General features: G+C 34.7%; 1 protein-coding gene across 1 annotated transcript; it reads right to left on the reverse strand.

Moving 5' to 3' along the window:
• Positions 1 to 304: 304 nt before the first annotated feature.
• LOC132707201 (lysosomal acid glucosylceramidase-like) lies at positions 305 to 11,145 on the reverse strand. The gene is made up of 8 exons (XM_060678947.1): positions 10,605 to 11,145; positions 9,550 to 9,650; positions 7,339 to 7,522; positions 6,474 to 6,584; positions 5,398 to 5,545; positions 5,231 to 5,316; positions 3,168 to 3,442; positions 305 to 433 (listed from the first exon to the last, which is right to left on the reverse strand). The coding sequence occupies exons 1-8, from the start codon at positions 11,121 to 11,123 to the stop codon at positions 334 to 336; spliced, it is 1,524 nt and encodes a 507-aa protein (XP_060534930.1). The 5' UTR covers positions 11,124 to 11,145; the 3' UTR covers positions 305 to 333.
• Positions 11,146 to 16,849: the final 5,704 nt, after the last annotated feature.

The raw sequence follows: 16,849 nt of genomic DNA on the forward strand, positions 1-16,849 counted from the left end.
TAGTTACCGACTAGTCCATTAGGGATACAATTTAGCAAAACAACACGAATACATTCACTGACATAATGGTCAGAATTGACAAACGTCAAAATTCAAAGCGTGGAAAATATCTCCGAAAACATCCGATTGCTCCCGAACCCGTGCGGTAAAATCCCGGAAATGTCCGAAGTGACTCGGATCCGTGGGAAACGAAACTGAGCTGGTAAAGTGACGCTTCTCGCACATTAGATCGATATGTAATGGGGATTTTTACAGACGGGAGTAGAAAAAAAAACATTTACTTTATAAACTTATTTATTTACTAAGCCCATATTGTAAACTACCTTCCCGCAATTAGGGAAAGTAGAGAAGCGTATTTAGCGAAGATGCTGGGACTTCGAGCGATGTTGCCGATCCAAGAATCTGAATTTCCGCGCTCACAGCTGCGTCGTCCCTGCAGAAAATTAAGTGGGCTTATTACTTCGGGAAATTGGACAATTTTTCGACTTATTTTATAATTTCTGGGACTAGTTTTATTCTTATGATATTTTCTTTCTATTTGCTAAGAGAAGAGCAAAAGTCAGCAGTCAGGATAGATGTACCCCTGTTTTTGTGTGCGAGTGGGAGCGTAGAGACAGACAGCAGCATTGGGTGGAAAAGAACTGACCAAAAAGGGTTCATTTAATATGCTTTGCGATAGTCTTATTGATCAGCGAAAAATTCTCTTACCAACGTTGTCTATTAAATTACTTTAAATGGAGATGATACAACTTTTGTAGGTCCTCAAATAATTTAAAAAAAAACTTCCACAGGCTACTGTAATACTTTTTATAAAACCTCTAGGTTTCTGCTTAATTAATTCTTTCAATGTCGATAAAAAACCTTACAACAAAAATGAAAAAAATATTTTCTCATCAAACTGCTTAACATAGGTATTCTCGGTTACACCTAACAAAATTCCGCGTCCATAGTTTCCTTTGTTAAGACCAAACTTATTTATTTATATCCTCAATTATTTTTTTAGAAACTAATTTATTACTTAGAAGCAGTTGAAATTTAAACAAAAAATTTTTGTGAATAATTTACAGCGAAATTGCAGAATTGTTATTGGCTTTAAAGTGGATCTGACAACCTCAAAATTTGTCAATAATACGCCTCTCGCTGGAAGTTTCTGATAAGCCTTCTAGTTTGAAATATCCTTAATAAAAATAGTTTTTGCTGTTAACTGTGGTCATTTAGTTTAATTGCGAAGATTCTGTGCTTATTACTATGAAAAGGAAAGTTATGATATAATATTCAACACAAACGTAATAAACCTGAAGTTTGTTATTGTCGAACTTGTGAGACAAGAACAGACAGACAGGAAGACACAAAAATCAAAACTGCACATGAATTTTTAAATGAACTTTATTTTTATTACTTAACGTGTATATAGTTCTCTAGTCCAAATTTTCAAAGAGCTCTCACAATTGATCAGGTTATTCCATTTTTATTAAACTTGATGTGATGCCACATTTTTTAATTTAATTTTTTTATCAAGAAATTTAATCTCTAAATCATATCGTAAACCTTTTTGTTTACCTTGTTCCCCCTGTTAATCTTTTCTTGTAACATTCTTAGGCCCGTTTACTTTGCTGAAGTCTAAAAGTGTTGCAGTGCACAGTGGTTGATAATGTTATCGAAAATGCCTTTTCTATTTTTAGCAAAAATGCCTTCCAAATGTCATGCTCATATGTAATACAAGAAATTTAACCAAAAAGAATAAATTAGACCTCTAATGGTGTGCAGATAATGACTGATAGTAGCAAAGTTTGCAACATAAACAAAGAAATGAAATAAATTGGTTACATGTGGCGTTAACAAGTAATAGTCGACTTTATTATCCACTAAAACTTCTACTAAAAGAACCACTAAAAGTGAGATAATAATAATAATAAGCGTTATTGTCTAACAGATATAATATCCAATGACAAGACAACTAATTCGCCAAGTTCAGTTGCCAGGTCCAATAAAAATTCAGAATTCCAAGAATGTACCAATAAACAACAAGCAACCATATAAAGAGCTTATATAAAAAAAACTCAAACCCAATACTTGGCACGTAAAATTAATCTTTTAATGTGCTAAACTGAGCCTGTGTTATATCATTAACATCTACATCACTACAAATACAATTGAAAATGTCCATTGCTTTAAAGTGTGGACTTCTAAGCGATGGGAGAGAGCTGGTAGGATATCGATAACAATTCAGAGCAGTCTATAAAAGATAATTTCGAATCGCATTTGGAGACAATTTTGATCAGAGCATCTTTGTGGAAATATACCATCGCACTTGATGACTTCCTAATGGCAACTGACACCTCGCTTTACTATGTATCTAGAATACATATGTGCATGTGATTTGGAACAATCTTTAATTTCCTTTTATACGATTTTAAGTAATTTTATGTATTTTTTATCATGTGCATACGATACCACAAATTACTATTTAGGGAATCAATTCATGACCTGAATCTGAGACATCGAGCCGCGCTCGCTATACCGTTACATACTCCTCCTGGCTTTTATTTAAAAAGGCATTTACTTCTTCCCAAGCGAAATAACTAAATTGTAAAAACCAAGTGTCAATTTATATGTTATAGTAAGGTTCTTTTTTGATGTGTAACCAAAATTAACCAAAACTAACCAAAGTGTGAGTGTGAGTAGCTTTAAGGTCAGAGTTCGCCCATGTAATTGTAATAAAGACAATTATTATTATCATTTTTGTTATTATTATTATTATTATTATTATTATCGGTCTCAGATTTCTGTGTCTGGAGTATTATAGCCCTCAGTTTCACGATAAAGATAGCCCTTATGAAGCCACTGTAGTGATGATGTTTTGTCTATGAAAGGTGTCTTCGAGTGTTAGAGGGTGTTTACCATTAGGCGCTTTTTCTTTTAATTTTGATTTTTATTATTATTACAGTTCCAATTGCAAGACTTTGGTGAAATTTATGCAAAATTCGAATCAGAATTCAGCAATTTTTCATGTTTTTCATCTGTGAATGACTACATCAAAATATAGGAAGTTTGTTTCAATTGACACATAAAACCTGTTGTAGTTTAATATCTATTTTACATTAGCATATTTTTTTTGAGGATATAGTTCAAATCACCCACCACCGAAAACTATCCACCCTACTTACCTATTCCACAAAATGAGTGCCAGTTTTTCGTCGGGTCTCAAAAATGCCAGAACTTTGAGATCGGTATTGGTCGTGGCATCAATTCGGACAGAACCCGGGGTGACGAATTTCGAAAAATGACCCAGCCCATAGAACATCGGCTGCTTGTAAAACTCTCCGGCAGTGGCGTTCGCGATGACGGGCGCGTCCACGGTGTTTCCAACCCAGGTCGGGCCACCTTCGGTGTCTAAAACCATGTTCCAATCGATCCACCCGACGACGTCATTTTCTAGATTCTGCAAAAAGTGTTATTAAGAAATGGTTGATTAAACTTTTTGACAGATGTTTTTATTTTGATTTTATATAATTTTGATATCCGGCTGTGTGTGTTTTAACGTCCTGCTGTAGTCCGTCATCACTGTTATGCTCCATCTCACATCCCATCTACCAAGAAACTCAATTACTTCTTGGTGATTGTGTTTTGAAAATCCTTGCATTTGCATAATGTTCTTATCTTATATCCTCTTTTATCTGGGCATCGGATATGGCTGGAAATATCTCGCATGAATAGTTGAAACACTGTTCATTTTTATCTAGAGCTTTAACAAACTGTTTCATCAAGCCAAGTTTGATATGAAGAGGAGGCGGTAAAACATTTTTGGGGTCAACTAAGTTATCTCTTAATACATGCCCTCAAAAATATACAAACAAGCAAACAGCTTTCAAATATGAAAATCGCTGTAGGCTTATTTAATTACATTAATTTTAACTGTGTTTATTTTAACAAGTATATGTTACCGAAGTTACTGCTTGCTGACATTTAGCGGTTAATATCGACAGCAAATGAATTGATGAAAGACAGAACAATTATCGGTCACACTGGTCGATGTCTGAGATACACAAGTCATACACAAGGTGTAATATAATTTGTACTCGACCTCTACTGCAGTAAATAGTGATCAATTGCTTGAAAAGTCTCTAGCAATAAGTGAAGGAGAAGTTAATTGCTTTTATTTACTTCGAGATTAGTGCTCTGAAATCGTTTTTGATGTTATTTTTGCAAAAACTAAGTGCGGTACTTCTTTGGACTATATATTTTTAAAATTTTGTAAACCAATGGTATCGCAATCTCACACTACGGCCATTGCAAATTTATAATGGTTTACCAAGATCATTTGACCAGTTACGAACGTTAAAAACTGAGTCATATCTGAAATATGTGGAAAGAAGTTGAAATAGTGCATTCAAAAAGAGTAGCTGCAAAAGAAAATGTACTACCTTAAGCAACAAAAATGTTGCGAACTTCAAAAAAAAGTTTTCTGCGCCCAAATCGGTGATACCGTAAGAACTAAAGTCCATGACGGTGGTCCTGCAGATCCCAGAAATGTGTTAGCCAATGTTGTTGTAATAGAGGATATTTATAAATAACGACGAAAAAAAAATTTCGGTAAGAGAAGCAAATTCTGTCAAAAAGTGGATGGCAAGCCTATACCCGCCATAACTGCAAAAAGATGCAATAAATAAGGTTGCCATATATCCATTTCGTTTTTTTTTTAAATTTTAGTTGAAGCAATAAAACGTATGTTATTTTTATATTAATATTAGACATGATTGTTGTGTTTGTTTTAAGTGCAATAACTTCTTCCGTGTTTTAATCAAAATAAATAATAATAAATAGAGTTTTTTTTTGTTTTCTTTTTGTAAAAACATCCTTTGGACATACATATGGTGAATGTTGACATTCGACAGTCACAGTTAGAAATAATAACATTTGATGAATATATCGGATATACGCCATTTCAGAATAGCAGTTGTATAAAAACAAAAGACTTTTTATACATTGAAGTTCCAAATTTGAGGAGAGCAGTTAAGGACGTTAACTGAAAGAGCAGAAATTACTGTATATATTTCGAACCGCCGTTAATAGCTTGTTGAAGAATTATATGTTGCTGCTTGAGATCAAATCTCCAGAGATGAAGCTAAAAATTTGAAATTTGGTAATTAAGAGTATCAAAAGCTTTCGAGTAGTCTGATAGAGTGACGGGGAAAATCTGGTTATTACCTAATTTTGACTGGATACTTACCTCCAAAATATCTTCGATATAAGAGACACCCCTCTCCCAACTTCCTAATAGCACTGCTGGTTCCATTTCAAGGAAATGGGCAAACCCTGGAGAATAAATCCGACAATTAAAAAGGCGATAAGTAGATACTCATCATCCATCTTCATGTTATTAAATATTAAACTTACCCGTGCATGCTTCAGTGGAAAGTTTGAACAGGTCCTTTTTACTAGTAGACGCCAGTTCCAACGCACTAGGAGGTATCGCATTATCCGAGTACCAGTGAATTCCAACCCCATCCAAATAGTTGACAACGTCGTCGTTGGATAAGGTGAACTGACAATTACAAAAACATTTTAAAAATTAAAAAAATTAAATCCACCGTACAAAACATCAACATTCTACGACAGTGATGTGAAATAGGGGCTTTAAGAAGAACCATGTGATGGCGAGAAACGACTTCCAATACTCCCTTTACTGCTTTTAGAGTCGAAGAATTATAGCTCATAGACTACAGTCACAGCGTTCTAGACTAGTTTTGCCATTAATCAAAAGTCATAGAGATTGTTTTGTTTGATGAGCTGATATTGGATGCAACCAATTGGGCGAATTAGTATCTTCAAAAGATGTGTCTAAACGTTATTGACATTGGATTTCGCAACAGATCAGCTGATGATTTGAAACGCCAAAGTTTTTTTAGACATAGCGCTACCTTCTCAAGAATGCCTTGTCAACAGATTACCCGATCGAATAATGTACAATACAATTGAAAAAATAACAAGGCTTATGGGAGACATAAGAAAAAACACAACAGAAAAATATGTACCACTGTTTCTAATTATGGGGACATCAGCCAAGAAGCCAATACTGCTAGCAGACATTGTATAAATGGTGGTGATGAGAATTGTGAGATTCGAGTATCGCAAACATCACACCAGTGGGTCGAGAGTTCTGCAGCTCTAAAATCGCCAAGCAAAGGGTACAAATTAGGCTGCCTGCGACATAGGTACAGAAAAACCAAATGAAAATGTCTCTATTGCAATATTCTAGGCCCATTTTCCAAAGATGTTTGAAAAAGATATTGATATATGATTTTGATGTTTTCCGAGTCTCTCTTATGGTCTACAGTATAAAGGAATTTCTGAGGAATTCCTCTCCTACAGCCCTATTTCACATAATAACTCCTAAATTCTAATATGTCTTTGATGTACCGCAGTCTTTGCATTGAGCAAAATGATGTGAATGATTTCATATCGTTTATTACCTCATTAAAGAATAGTAGCGAACCTCTTGATTCATCATGCGCAATGATCTTCAGATGCGAGAAGCTCGAGTTCCTGATCCTAGGACCTAGATTGGCGGATATCCACTTGTTCTGAAAACAATAAAAATTTGCAACTTAGCCTGATATTTTCCCACCCAACCTATATTTTAAACACATAAAATACTGATACCCATCCCAGTCCGACACCGACGTTATATCTCTCTTAGTCATGTTTCCCTGGATGAAAATTGCTTTCTTGTACTTCTTCTTGTACTAATGCTGCTCCATATGAACCATTTTTACTTCTGATCGGAGGATTTGGTGTTTCTTCTCCCATGCATCCTGGACAATGTTCTACATTATTTCTATGTTCCCTAATTCGAGTTTCCATAGATGAACACCTCTGGGAGTTATCTTAAAGATTCCGCATTTCTAAAGACTGATAGGGTCACCGACGGAGGCGAACCAACCAAGCCATGAATAACAAAACACCCTTAAGAAAAGTGCTATGAGAATTTGATCGTTATTCTCTTGATAATGGTTGGAAATAAATGCCAACCGAAACTAAAGTAAAGTCAATGTAAGTCCAAACAAATAGTTTTAACTTTAAATAAACATGTTTCTTTATCTTCTATAGTATCCATCAACTGGGATACCAACGTGTGAGATCTATGATTTGGTCTACGTATCTCATCAGTGTCCATTCTCTTGACCTTTTGAATGTATAAACCCAAGAAAGTTAACGCTTTCGTATCCTGAGAATGGCCCAACAGAAGGTTGTTACATCGGCATAGAATCCAATAAGATTTTCTTGTTCTATTAGCCCTAATGTAGGTTAAAAAGTGATATATTATTGGGCGCTTACCATTTGATCAGGCAGAAATCCCAAGTTGTTTATGGGGAAGCCGAGTATTCCATTGGCAGGTTCGTTTTGCGTAGTCACTCCCCAAAAGGATATGTTCTCCTGCTTGTAACTTTCGAAAAATTTGATGTAATATTCCGCCCATAATCCGTAATATTCATCCTTGAGCTGTCCCAAGCCTACGAAACTAAAAAGATGTTAAGAATTGAGTGATGGTGACGAATGTTCTCCGAACAGTATTTTACAAATAAGGTTTTATTATATTTAATCTTTCAAAAATCCCTAATTATGCTTCTCTCCCCTTTGTTAAATTATCCCCGCCTTTAGGTTGAAGACCTAAGCAAAATAAAATTTTAGTGCATTCTTGAGAGATCAATTCAACAAAAAAATAAATCAAAATATAACCAAAACGAAGGTACATAATTGTGTACAGTTCATGAGTAGGACACACTGTATACCAAATAACTGATCTACAAAATAGAAATAGGCGACTTTGTAGAGACATTTACCCAAAAAAACCGGAATCATTTTTTATAAAATCACAGAACGACCTTATCCCCTTCAAAATACTCTCCATTACAACTAATATATTTGTCCCAGCGGTGCTTCCACTGTTCGAAACATTTTTTTCTTGACCTCTTCAATGTTGTCAAATCGCTGTCCTTTCATGTCCCTTTTCATATGCGGAAATAAGAAGAAGTCACACGGACTGAGATCAGGCGAGTAAGGTGCATGGGGCAGTGGAACCATGCCATTTTTAGCCAAAAACTGCTTAACAGAAATGGCTGTGTGTGCAGATGCAGGTGGTGAAAGAACCAGTCCCCTGTCCGCCACAAAACGGGTCTTTTTTGTCGAATATTGTTGCGCAATCTTCTTAAAACTTCCAGATAAAAAGCTTGATTAACGGTCTCACCGGGTGGAATGATCTCTGCATGAACTACGCCGTTGATGTCGAAAAAGCAAATCAGCATCGTTTTGATGTTTGATTTGACCTGACTACATTTTTTTGGACGGAGAGACAGTGGTGTCTTCCACTGGCTGGACTGTTGCCTCGCTTCAGGGTCCTAACCATAGCACCCTGACTCGTCACCAGTAATGATCTTTGAAAGAAAATCTTTATCCGTTTAAAGCTGTTGATTCAAAGCACGACATGTTTCAAGTCGATGTTCTTTTTGCATGTCAGTCAGAACACGAGGAACAAACTTGGCAGCAACTCTTTTCATTCCCAAATCTTCGGTTAAAGTTCGCTGAACCGTGCTCCAAGACAACCCACTAATCTTTGATAATTGTTCAATTGTCCGTCGATGGTCTAAGAGCACAAACTCTCGAATCTTTTCAATATTTTCGTCGATTCGAGCAGTTGATGGACGTCCAGAACGAGGTCGGTCATCAATTGACTCGTCGCCATTTTTGAAGCGAACAAACCACTGGTACACTTGAGTTTTTCCCATCGCATCGTCTTTATAAGCTGTTTTTAACATTGAAACAGTTTCAGCAGCACTTTTACCGAGCAGAAAACAAAATTTCACAGCTGCACGTTGTTCCTTTAAACTTGCCATCGAATAAAACGAAATAACAAAAAAACAGCATTAACAAAAAATGGCACTGCAAGTAAACAAAACAAGTTAAATTTAAAACGAAGGTGGCGTTGAACTTGCAATAAGTTGTACTATCCACAACCTAGCGGCAGAAAGATGTACTATACAAGCTCTGCGCGCGGCAATTCAATTCCGGTTTTTTATGGGTACCCCCTCGTATAATAATAAAAGACAAAAAAATATATTTTTGACTTAACGTTGGTTTTCAGATTTATTTCAACAGTTTGCATTACTGATTTGTAACAAAACTTTGAAGAAAATTGGAATGAGTCCTATTTCATTAATAAATTCGTTTACCTCATAAAATTATGTGGAACTAGAATCAAGGAAGTAGTTACTGTGGAGAAAAAGAACAGAAAAATAATTAAAATTTCCGAAATTCTTAGAAGTTATAAGAAAGCAGCGATCTAAAAAATTTTAATTAAAATATTTTAGTTTAAATTGTTGATGCTATATAGCAGAAAAATATTTGTGAATTTGCAGTTAACCTGACAAACTAATTATTGAAGCAAATTGTTGTCAATTTTTTGCCAATTCAGAATGACTAAAATCATTTGAAAATTATACGATAATATTCGCACCGTTGTTTATTTAATATAAGAAATAAATGAAATACCTGTCCGTAGTTTTCATCCATGTGGGTGAGGACCAAGCAGTCGCAAACAGCCTGAAAGGATCTTCCCCCCTCAACTCAATAGCCTTTTTGATGTACGGAATCTTTAAAATTAAAGTGATAGGATTGTAATTGTTTTTTAAAAGCTAACTATCAGGAGTGGTTTGTTATATAAATGGATCAATGGGTTATGGAGATATCACACTTCAAAGTTGCCGAAAAACTAATATCTTTATGTTTAATCGTACAAATGAAAATAAACAGAACATATTACGGAAGTATTAATAACATCTATACCACACTTTTTACATTTTTTTTTTTTAACGAGCGATGGGTTTTAATTTAGTCTACACATAGTATTCTTAAATAATTAAAAAAAAATGTGAACGGACATTATTCTATGTTCTATTACTGCAATTTTTTCATAATACTCATAATTTCCAAATAAAAAAAATCAAATGTAAAGCAAGGCATAACGAACATTAACCACATAGAAAAACTAGCTGGTTGCTGTCATTTCTTAAACCACTTTTTATTATGGACAAGACAATGATTAAACCGTGATAGTACTGTGATAGCCTTTTAGTATCCTGTGTAACGACTTCCATAATTTAATTCTAATTTAATTTGCTTGTAACTTGCTCTCTAAATTTTAGCTTTGAATTTAGAATAGATGTTAATCTTTTGCAAGTGCTGCAAAAGGCAAAACAGAGTTCCCTATGTGTCAAAATCATGCTAAAATCAAGCAAAAACCAAAACAGTGATTTTGGTACCATTATAAGCCTTAAAAATATCATCAATCTGCAAGAGTGCTTTCATATTGTTTGGTTGTTTCGGTGGTAAAATACTGGAAATATTGAGAAATTCTCTTACTTGCTTGTCTATTATTTTCTCTAGAATCCTAGAGAGTGACCTTATTTGGAATTAGCGTAGGTCACAACTAACCAACGATTGGCCTCTTCTTTTGGCAACTGTTTTTCTATAGTCGACAGGGTACATATGGTCAAAGATATCATTTGTATCAACCAAATATAATGACGTTTTTGGTACGAACTTACCTTGTATTTAGTATCCTCCTCTGGCAAAGCAAACGACTCCAGAGTTTCATCTTTAGTGTCGCAATATGAATAACCTCTAGGTGAGAAGTCAGTACCGCCAATGGGAACCCGACCCATACTATACTGGACGCCATCTTTGCCGAAATAGCTCTCTAATAGTTTATCTTGAGCGTCAGCCGGAAGCATGGCGACATTTATCCCTGCGGCATCTGTAAAGGCACCTCCAAAACCAGTGATTTTCTGGTACGTGGTGTTGAGGTTCGAAATGGTAACGGTACTTGAAGCTGCGGTCGCCTCCACAAACTTTCCATTGCTCGAGTAGAACCCAAGTTTATCTTTGCTGGTCGTATAGAGTTGGTATTCGCCAGAGGACAGGCTTAGTACCTCGGGAACCGTATCGCAATAAGTAGAATTGCATACGCAGACAGTACCATTCTCGACAGCCCTCAGGTCGCACTCATTTGCGGCCTCGGAGGTATAGAGTGCGGAGATTAACAACAAAATTTCGGCGATGCGCATTGTGCAATATTAATTGAGGCGCTCTTTTACGCGGAATAACAGATGCGCCTAAACCTCTTGCTTAAATACCTACGAATTGCCGTCTGATTTTGTTATCTCTGATTACTCATTTTGCTTCTAAATACCGTTTTCGATAAGGACGAGAGAAAGCTATATTTCGAGTAGGATATTTTGAAGTTTCCAATTCTAAATACGGGGAGCAAATGCGGAAACAAACAAACTGTCCAGTAGGATCAATGTGTATAACGATTCAGACCAAACTGAATGTCATTGAAAACTTACCAGCAAAACCGATTGAATATTTTTATATTATTCTGCAGGGTTTGCGAAAAGACGTACACAATGAATCCCAACCCTGTACTCAGGGTTCAGTGGGAGCAATAAAAAATGTCACTTAGTCAATTATGTGCAAAAAAAAAAAACGAGTAAAAAGCAAACAAACCATCGAAGCGATGCTTCTTTAAAACAATCCTCTGTAGGGTGAAAGAGAAAATTTATCTATCTTGTATTTTAAACTCCCTGTATCGTATCGAGACGACGAAAACAGAACGTTTTAAATGTTTGTACTTAGAATCCAGTGGCGTAGTTTTCTGTAAAGTGTAATTGTCTTCTTCTTCAGCTGCCTATCCACTACTATTGGATGTTGGCGATCACATTTCCGTATGCTACCCTGTCCATTGCTGTATGTACAAGGTCCTCGATATTTTTCAAGCCAGTCCATTCCCTCAGGTTTCTAAGCCATGACATTTGTTTCCTTCCAACGCCACGCTTTACCCTTTACCCTCGACGATTAGCTGGAGAAGCCGATATTTTGGGTTCCTCATTATGTGTCCGAAATAGGCCGTTTTTCGTTTTTTTATGTGTAATAGAATTTCTCTGTCTCTGCCCATTTTTCTCAAAGTGTAATTGTCTAAATATATTTTTTTAAAAACATTTATTCTAAAAATATTTTTTTCTGCTTAACATATTATTATTATTCTTATTATTATTATTATTATTAATATTATCATCATTATATTAGAAACAATAAAAAAAAGCACAATAGAAATTTATAGTAATAATAAGGTTGTGAATTCCAATGCCGCACTGTGGGCCCCATGCATAAACTAGGTTGCAATAAATCATTATTAAAAATGCAAAATTTGTCAATGTTTTTAAATTAAGAACATATTGAAGTATGTAAAAACAATATTGCTTTCTTTCAAGAATTTTTTATGAAGGCACAATGTCAGATGTTTAAAAGAAAGTCTCTTTTTATTGCAATCTCTTCAATAAAATAACGAAGTTTTCGTACATTTTAAATGGCTCAGTAGGCATTGAAAACAAATGCCCCTTTAAGTATTTGACAACTAATGTCAGTCCTGTTAATTAGTTTAGACCCGTACATGCGATGTAGAATGTTTGTGTTTTTTCTGCGATTTGACAAGAAGTGACGGGACAAGTATCATTAATATTTAATTTTTCAAATTCTATAGATTAAAAAAATATGAAGGCCAACGAGTGCCAAGTAAAAATATACATTTTTTATTAGGCAAGGGTGTAAACTACTAAAAACTGTTAGCCAAAAATGTCGCAAATGATCGTAAAACTTATGCCAGTTAAACATGTTAACCTCTGAATGATAAAAATATTAACAATTAATATGCTCTTAAAGTTATTTATCGCATGTATTGCTTGCGCAATGAGCCAATTATAATGCATTATTTTTATACATATTGTTTTCATTTTATACACCCGTTTAAACTCAAAATTGCAAGACTACTTTTGTTTTTTTGTTTTTAGAAATGTACGAAATATCGAAAAAAACATTGTTCCAATTCTGGAGTGTCTCCATTAAGAAAAACCTTGTAGAAGAAATATTTAAAATATTTAACTCTTTACTCGTGGTATTATATGGCCATAACCGTCCGCAAACTGCTGTACCATTCCACAGATATTATTAAACATTGTATTGTGCCTGTTGGGCAGCTCTCTGAGGAGGCCTAAGAGGCACGTCACAATGATTGTCGGCGATATCGCGAGCATCACACCCAAAAAAAATTGCGAATTGCCACGAATAAAGACTTGATGCGAATGTTATCAGTGTCCTCTGACCTCGTTATAGCCAATTACCAACAAAAAACTCTAACATCAAAAAAACAACTATCACCTGATATATTGGCTCTACTTAAAAGTCCAGAGCTTCCATGCCTTACAAAAAATGACAATTTTTCGGAGACCTCCGAATATGACTGGAAGTGTAAGGGTAGTGAGTCTGACATGTCATGACAGCGAGAATGACTAAAATTATAATTGACCTAGTGGGTTTCAGGGTTAAAAAAAGTATGTTAAGTAGAAAACATCCCTGCCAAAAATTTATTTATAAGCCAGTTCTAAGGCTTTTTCTTATCCTTTAAGTTTTTTGTGTTTTGTTTGATCCCTTGCTTGCTGTGTTGTTTGAATAAAATAGTTATATTTTCGATAAGTTCATTTAATTTAGGTATCTAGTTCATATATTTGGAATTTGTTAACTAGTATGTTTTCTGTTTCCTTAAATACAGTTAAATTATTTCACGTGACTGCAGAAGCTTTTTGAATGAAACTGGGCAGTAATTGCAAAATGTTTCCAATTTTTTTTGTTCTAGTTTTGGTATATCTTTAAAATATACTCCAAAAAATACTAATGTGGCAACGCTGGAAAGTTGAAAAAAATTGTATCATTATTTACCGGCAATGTATAACAATAATAAATAATATTTTTTTGATGGTTTTTAAGTAACTAAAAATAATCGAATTAATGCAACCTAGTTTGGGCAACAGGCCCACAGTGTGCCGCCAATCAGATGTTATTATCACAGAGGCTTACATCATTTACTCTTCTGCAAGTTCCGTTATTTGCTTTAAATAACCTACAAAAAGTACAACTCTTGTGACTCTTGAATGTTTGTATATTGCATCGATTGCTAGTGAAAAAGTCAAAATAAGGCGAATTGCAAAAAGGTTTTTCTATGAGGTTTTGTCGACACTCTGGCTACAATTAACACCAAAGTAAATGTTGAAAATGACCACCATCAGCTTTAGACTTTGGGGATTTTCGCACAAACGCTTGGTTTTTTGAAACCCTCTAACTAGCACGACCGGTTTCTGAGTAGCTGTCGCAAAATTTGGTTACCATGACATTTGTCAACATTATTAATTAATAGATTATTATTATTATTATTATTATTATTATTCATTAATAGATACAATAGCAGAAATTTCCACAGTCTGTTTCGCCAATCATCCTGTTGGCTTCCTCAGAAACTAAACAGTTTCACTTAAACTCTGAAGGAGACGGCTGAAGGATTGGTAAAACGTCGGGAAGTCCGATTTACCAAGAAGATTTCGTAAATAGAAAAAATACCGATTTAATACGAGACAATGGTTTAATATACAGGCTGGCAGTGGCGTACCATATATCGCATGTACCATATATCGAAAACTCAAGGTACTAGGAGCTTGAGAAAATAATTCTATTAACGAAGTAGAAAAAAGAGGAATGTTGTAATGTGCCTGATGTACCGTGCGTTCAATTTATCTTGAACATTCTTGGCTTTCTTGTTTTTAGAGATATCAAGGTAAACAAAGAAAACAATAATAAAAAACAAGAAAACACTGACGTATCATATTTTTTCAAATGAACAGCCTGGATATTATATGTGTTTAAAAGAACATATTATTCCGATTATAATGATGTAACACACTTTATATTTCAATCCACAAAACTAACCAAAACTCAAAAAGTAGGTGCAGAACAATGCAGATATAGATTAACTTTAATGGATTTTTTTCTTTTGGGAAACATAAAAAATCACGTGCACAGAACTCCTTCTAATAATGGCAAAGGATTTCAGAGACAATCAAACAGTTACGAGAAAATCCATCATGCAATAAGGGCGTATCAGAAATCTTAAACACATATGTAATATTCAGGGTGTCTATTTTGACATGTTGTCAGCCATCTTCAGTTTTTAAGATACAGGGCATTTTGGGCCGCCCTACCATCTCCATTATCTGTTACATATTTGCTAGATTGTAGATTATAAAATTTGTTTTTTTTTTATTTTTTCAAAAACATATAATAGTATGCATCTGTTCTCAGAAAAACGCAAGTAAAGAGACTTTTTTTCGAAATTAATTGCATAATTTAATGGTATTGCCGAGCAGTAAGGTTTGGGTCACTCTGTAGACCCCTTGTAATTAAATAAACCCTTAGAGCAATATTACTTTTAATTGTTTTATTGTCATATTGAAAATATAACATACATACTATTATCTAGAAGTAAAAACCATCAAAAGTTTAACAAGTTTTGTTTGGAGCAGTGCCAGCTACCAAAAGCTCACACATTCCTGAAAAAATGTAATATATACTGCGGTGGGGGTGAAACCGTGGACTAGCAGCGACCGATCCGAATCTGAATTGCACTTGGAGACAATCTTAGACAGATCCATTAAATGTGTGGGACTCGAACATCTCTTAGTAGCCATTAGGAGTGCAGAGTCAATCTAAAAGAAGCAATTATAAAGATTTCCTACGCTCGCACGGGTTTTTCATGCGACTTTAGTAAAAAGCGAAATACGTTATAATTCGCACTATGTAAACAAGCGTAACAGAAACCGTAATAGGAAAACTCAAATTAGTTTGCCGCGAAACCCATTAAAATTAATTAATTCATCAACGTAAAATAATTACGAACCGAGCGAAAAGTGAAGTGAGGTCAATCAGTTCGCAAGGATAACTATTTCGAGAACAGATCTATTGCGATTTAATATGCACATTAGGGTGTAATTTTAGTCGGTGTGTTCGAAAAGCAGTTTCTGGAAATCCATTATCGAATGAATTACCAAAATAAAAATATGATATATGCCCAAAATTTTCTCTCGTTCAAGATTCAGATTTATTATATATATTTTTTAATTACTCAAAATCATTTTTGGCATAAATTAAGCACATTTAGTCACGACAACAAAGCACTGTAATCATAAAAATAGTAATGTGATAAAATGGATCACGCGATTTTAAATTGTTGCTTTAAGTGCGACCTTCATATATACGAGAGCTGAGCGAACTCAAAACAAAATAAATGAAATCATAAATATACAGTGCATTGGAAGAACTTACATTCAACAACAAACCATACACTAAGAATAACATAAGGTACGGTGATCTACCATCTTCAGTATTGGTCATGCTGTGCTTAGAAAAACATATTAGAAAAAACACCAATACTATTTGTGGATGGCTTAGTACAAGACTGCTTTCGAAAAATTGTCACTGGGCGGGGCAAGTTTGTAGCGCGTAGCGCGAAGCAGCTTTTTATTATAAAAGGCAAGAACTTCGCGATTGTTTGTCTATTGTGCTCTTGCGGGGCACTATAGAACTTTAGTAAAATCGATGTAATTTAATTGTGCATGCACCCTGTATAAAATATCCTTCAGATCTCGTTAAACTTCAAAGTTGCAGCGAACATCGGTAAATATCAAAGTTTGCACAAATACGCGGTTTACGATACTGTTCAAATAAAATTATTCCATCTTTAACCGTTTTTCATTTAATTTACCCACAAAAACGGAAAATTTTAGGACATTTTAGATTTTTTGCCCATAAACGACACACCCTGTATATGTTACAATCATTGTTCGAAGTAGAGGTTATAGCCCTAGATTTTCCATGCCTCCTGGTTCAAGAATTTTTTGATAATAGTAAA

The sequence above is a fragment of the Cylas formicarius genome, unplaced genomic scaffold (assembly GCF_029955315.1).
Source record: "Cylas formicarius isolate icCylForm1 unplaced genomic scaffold, icCylForm1.1 PGA_scaffold_9__14_contigs__length_23061073, whole genome shotgun sequence".
NCBI classification, from domain to species: Eukaryota; Metazoa; Arthropoda; class Insecta; order Coleoptera; family Brentidae; genus Cylas; species Cylas formicarius.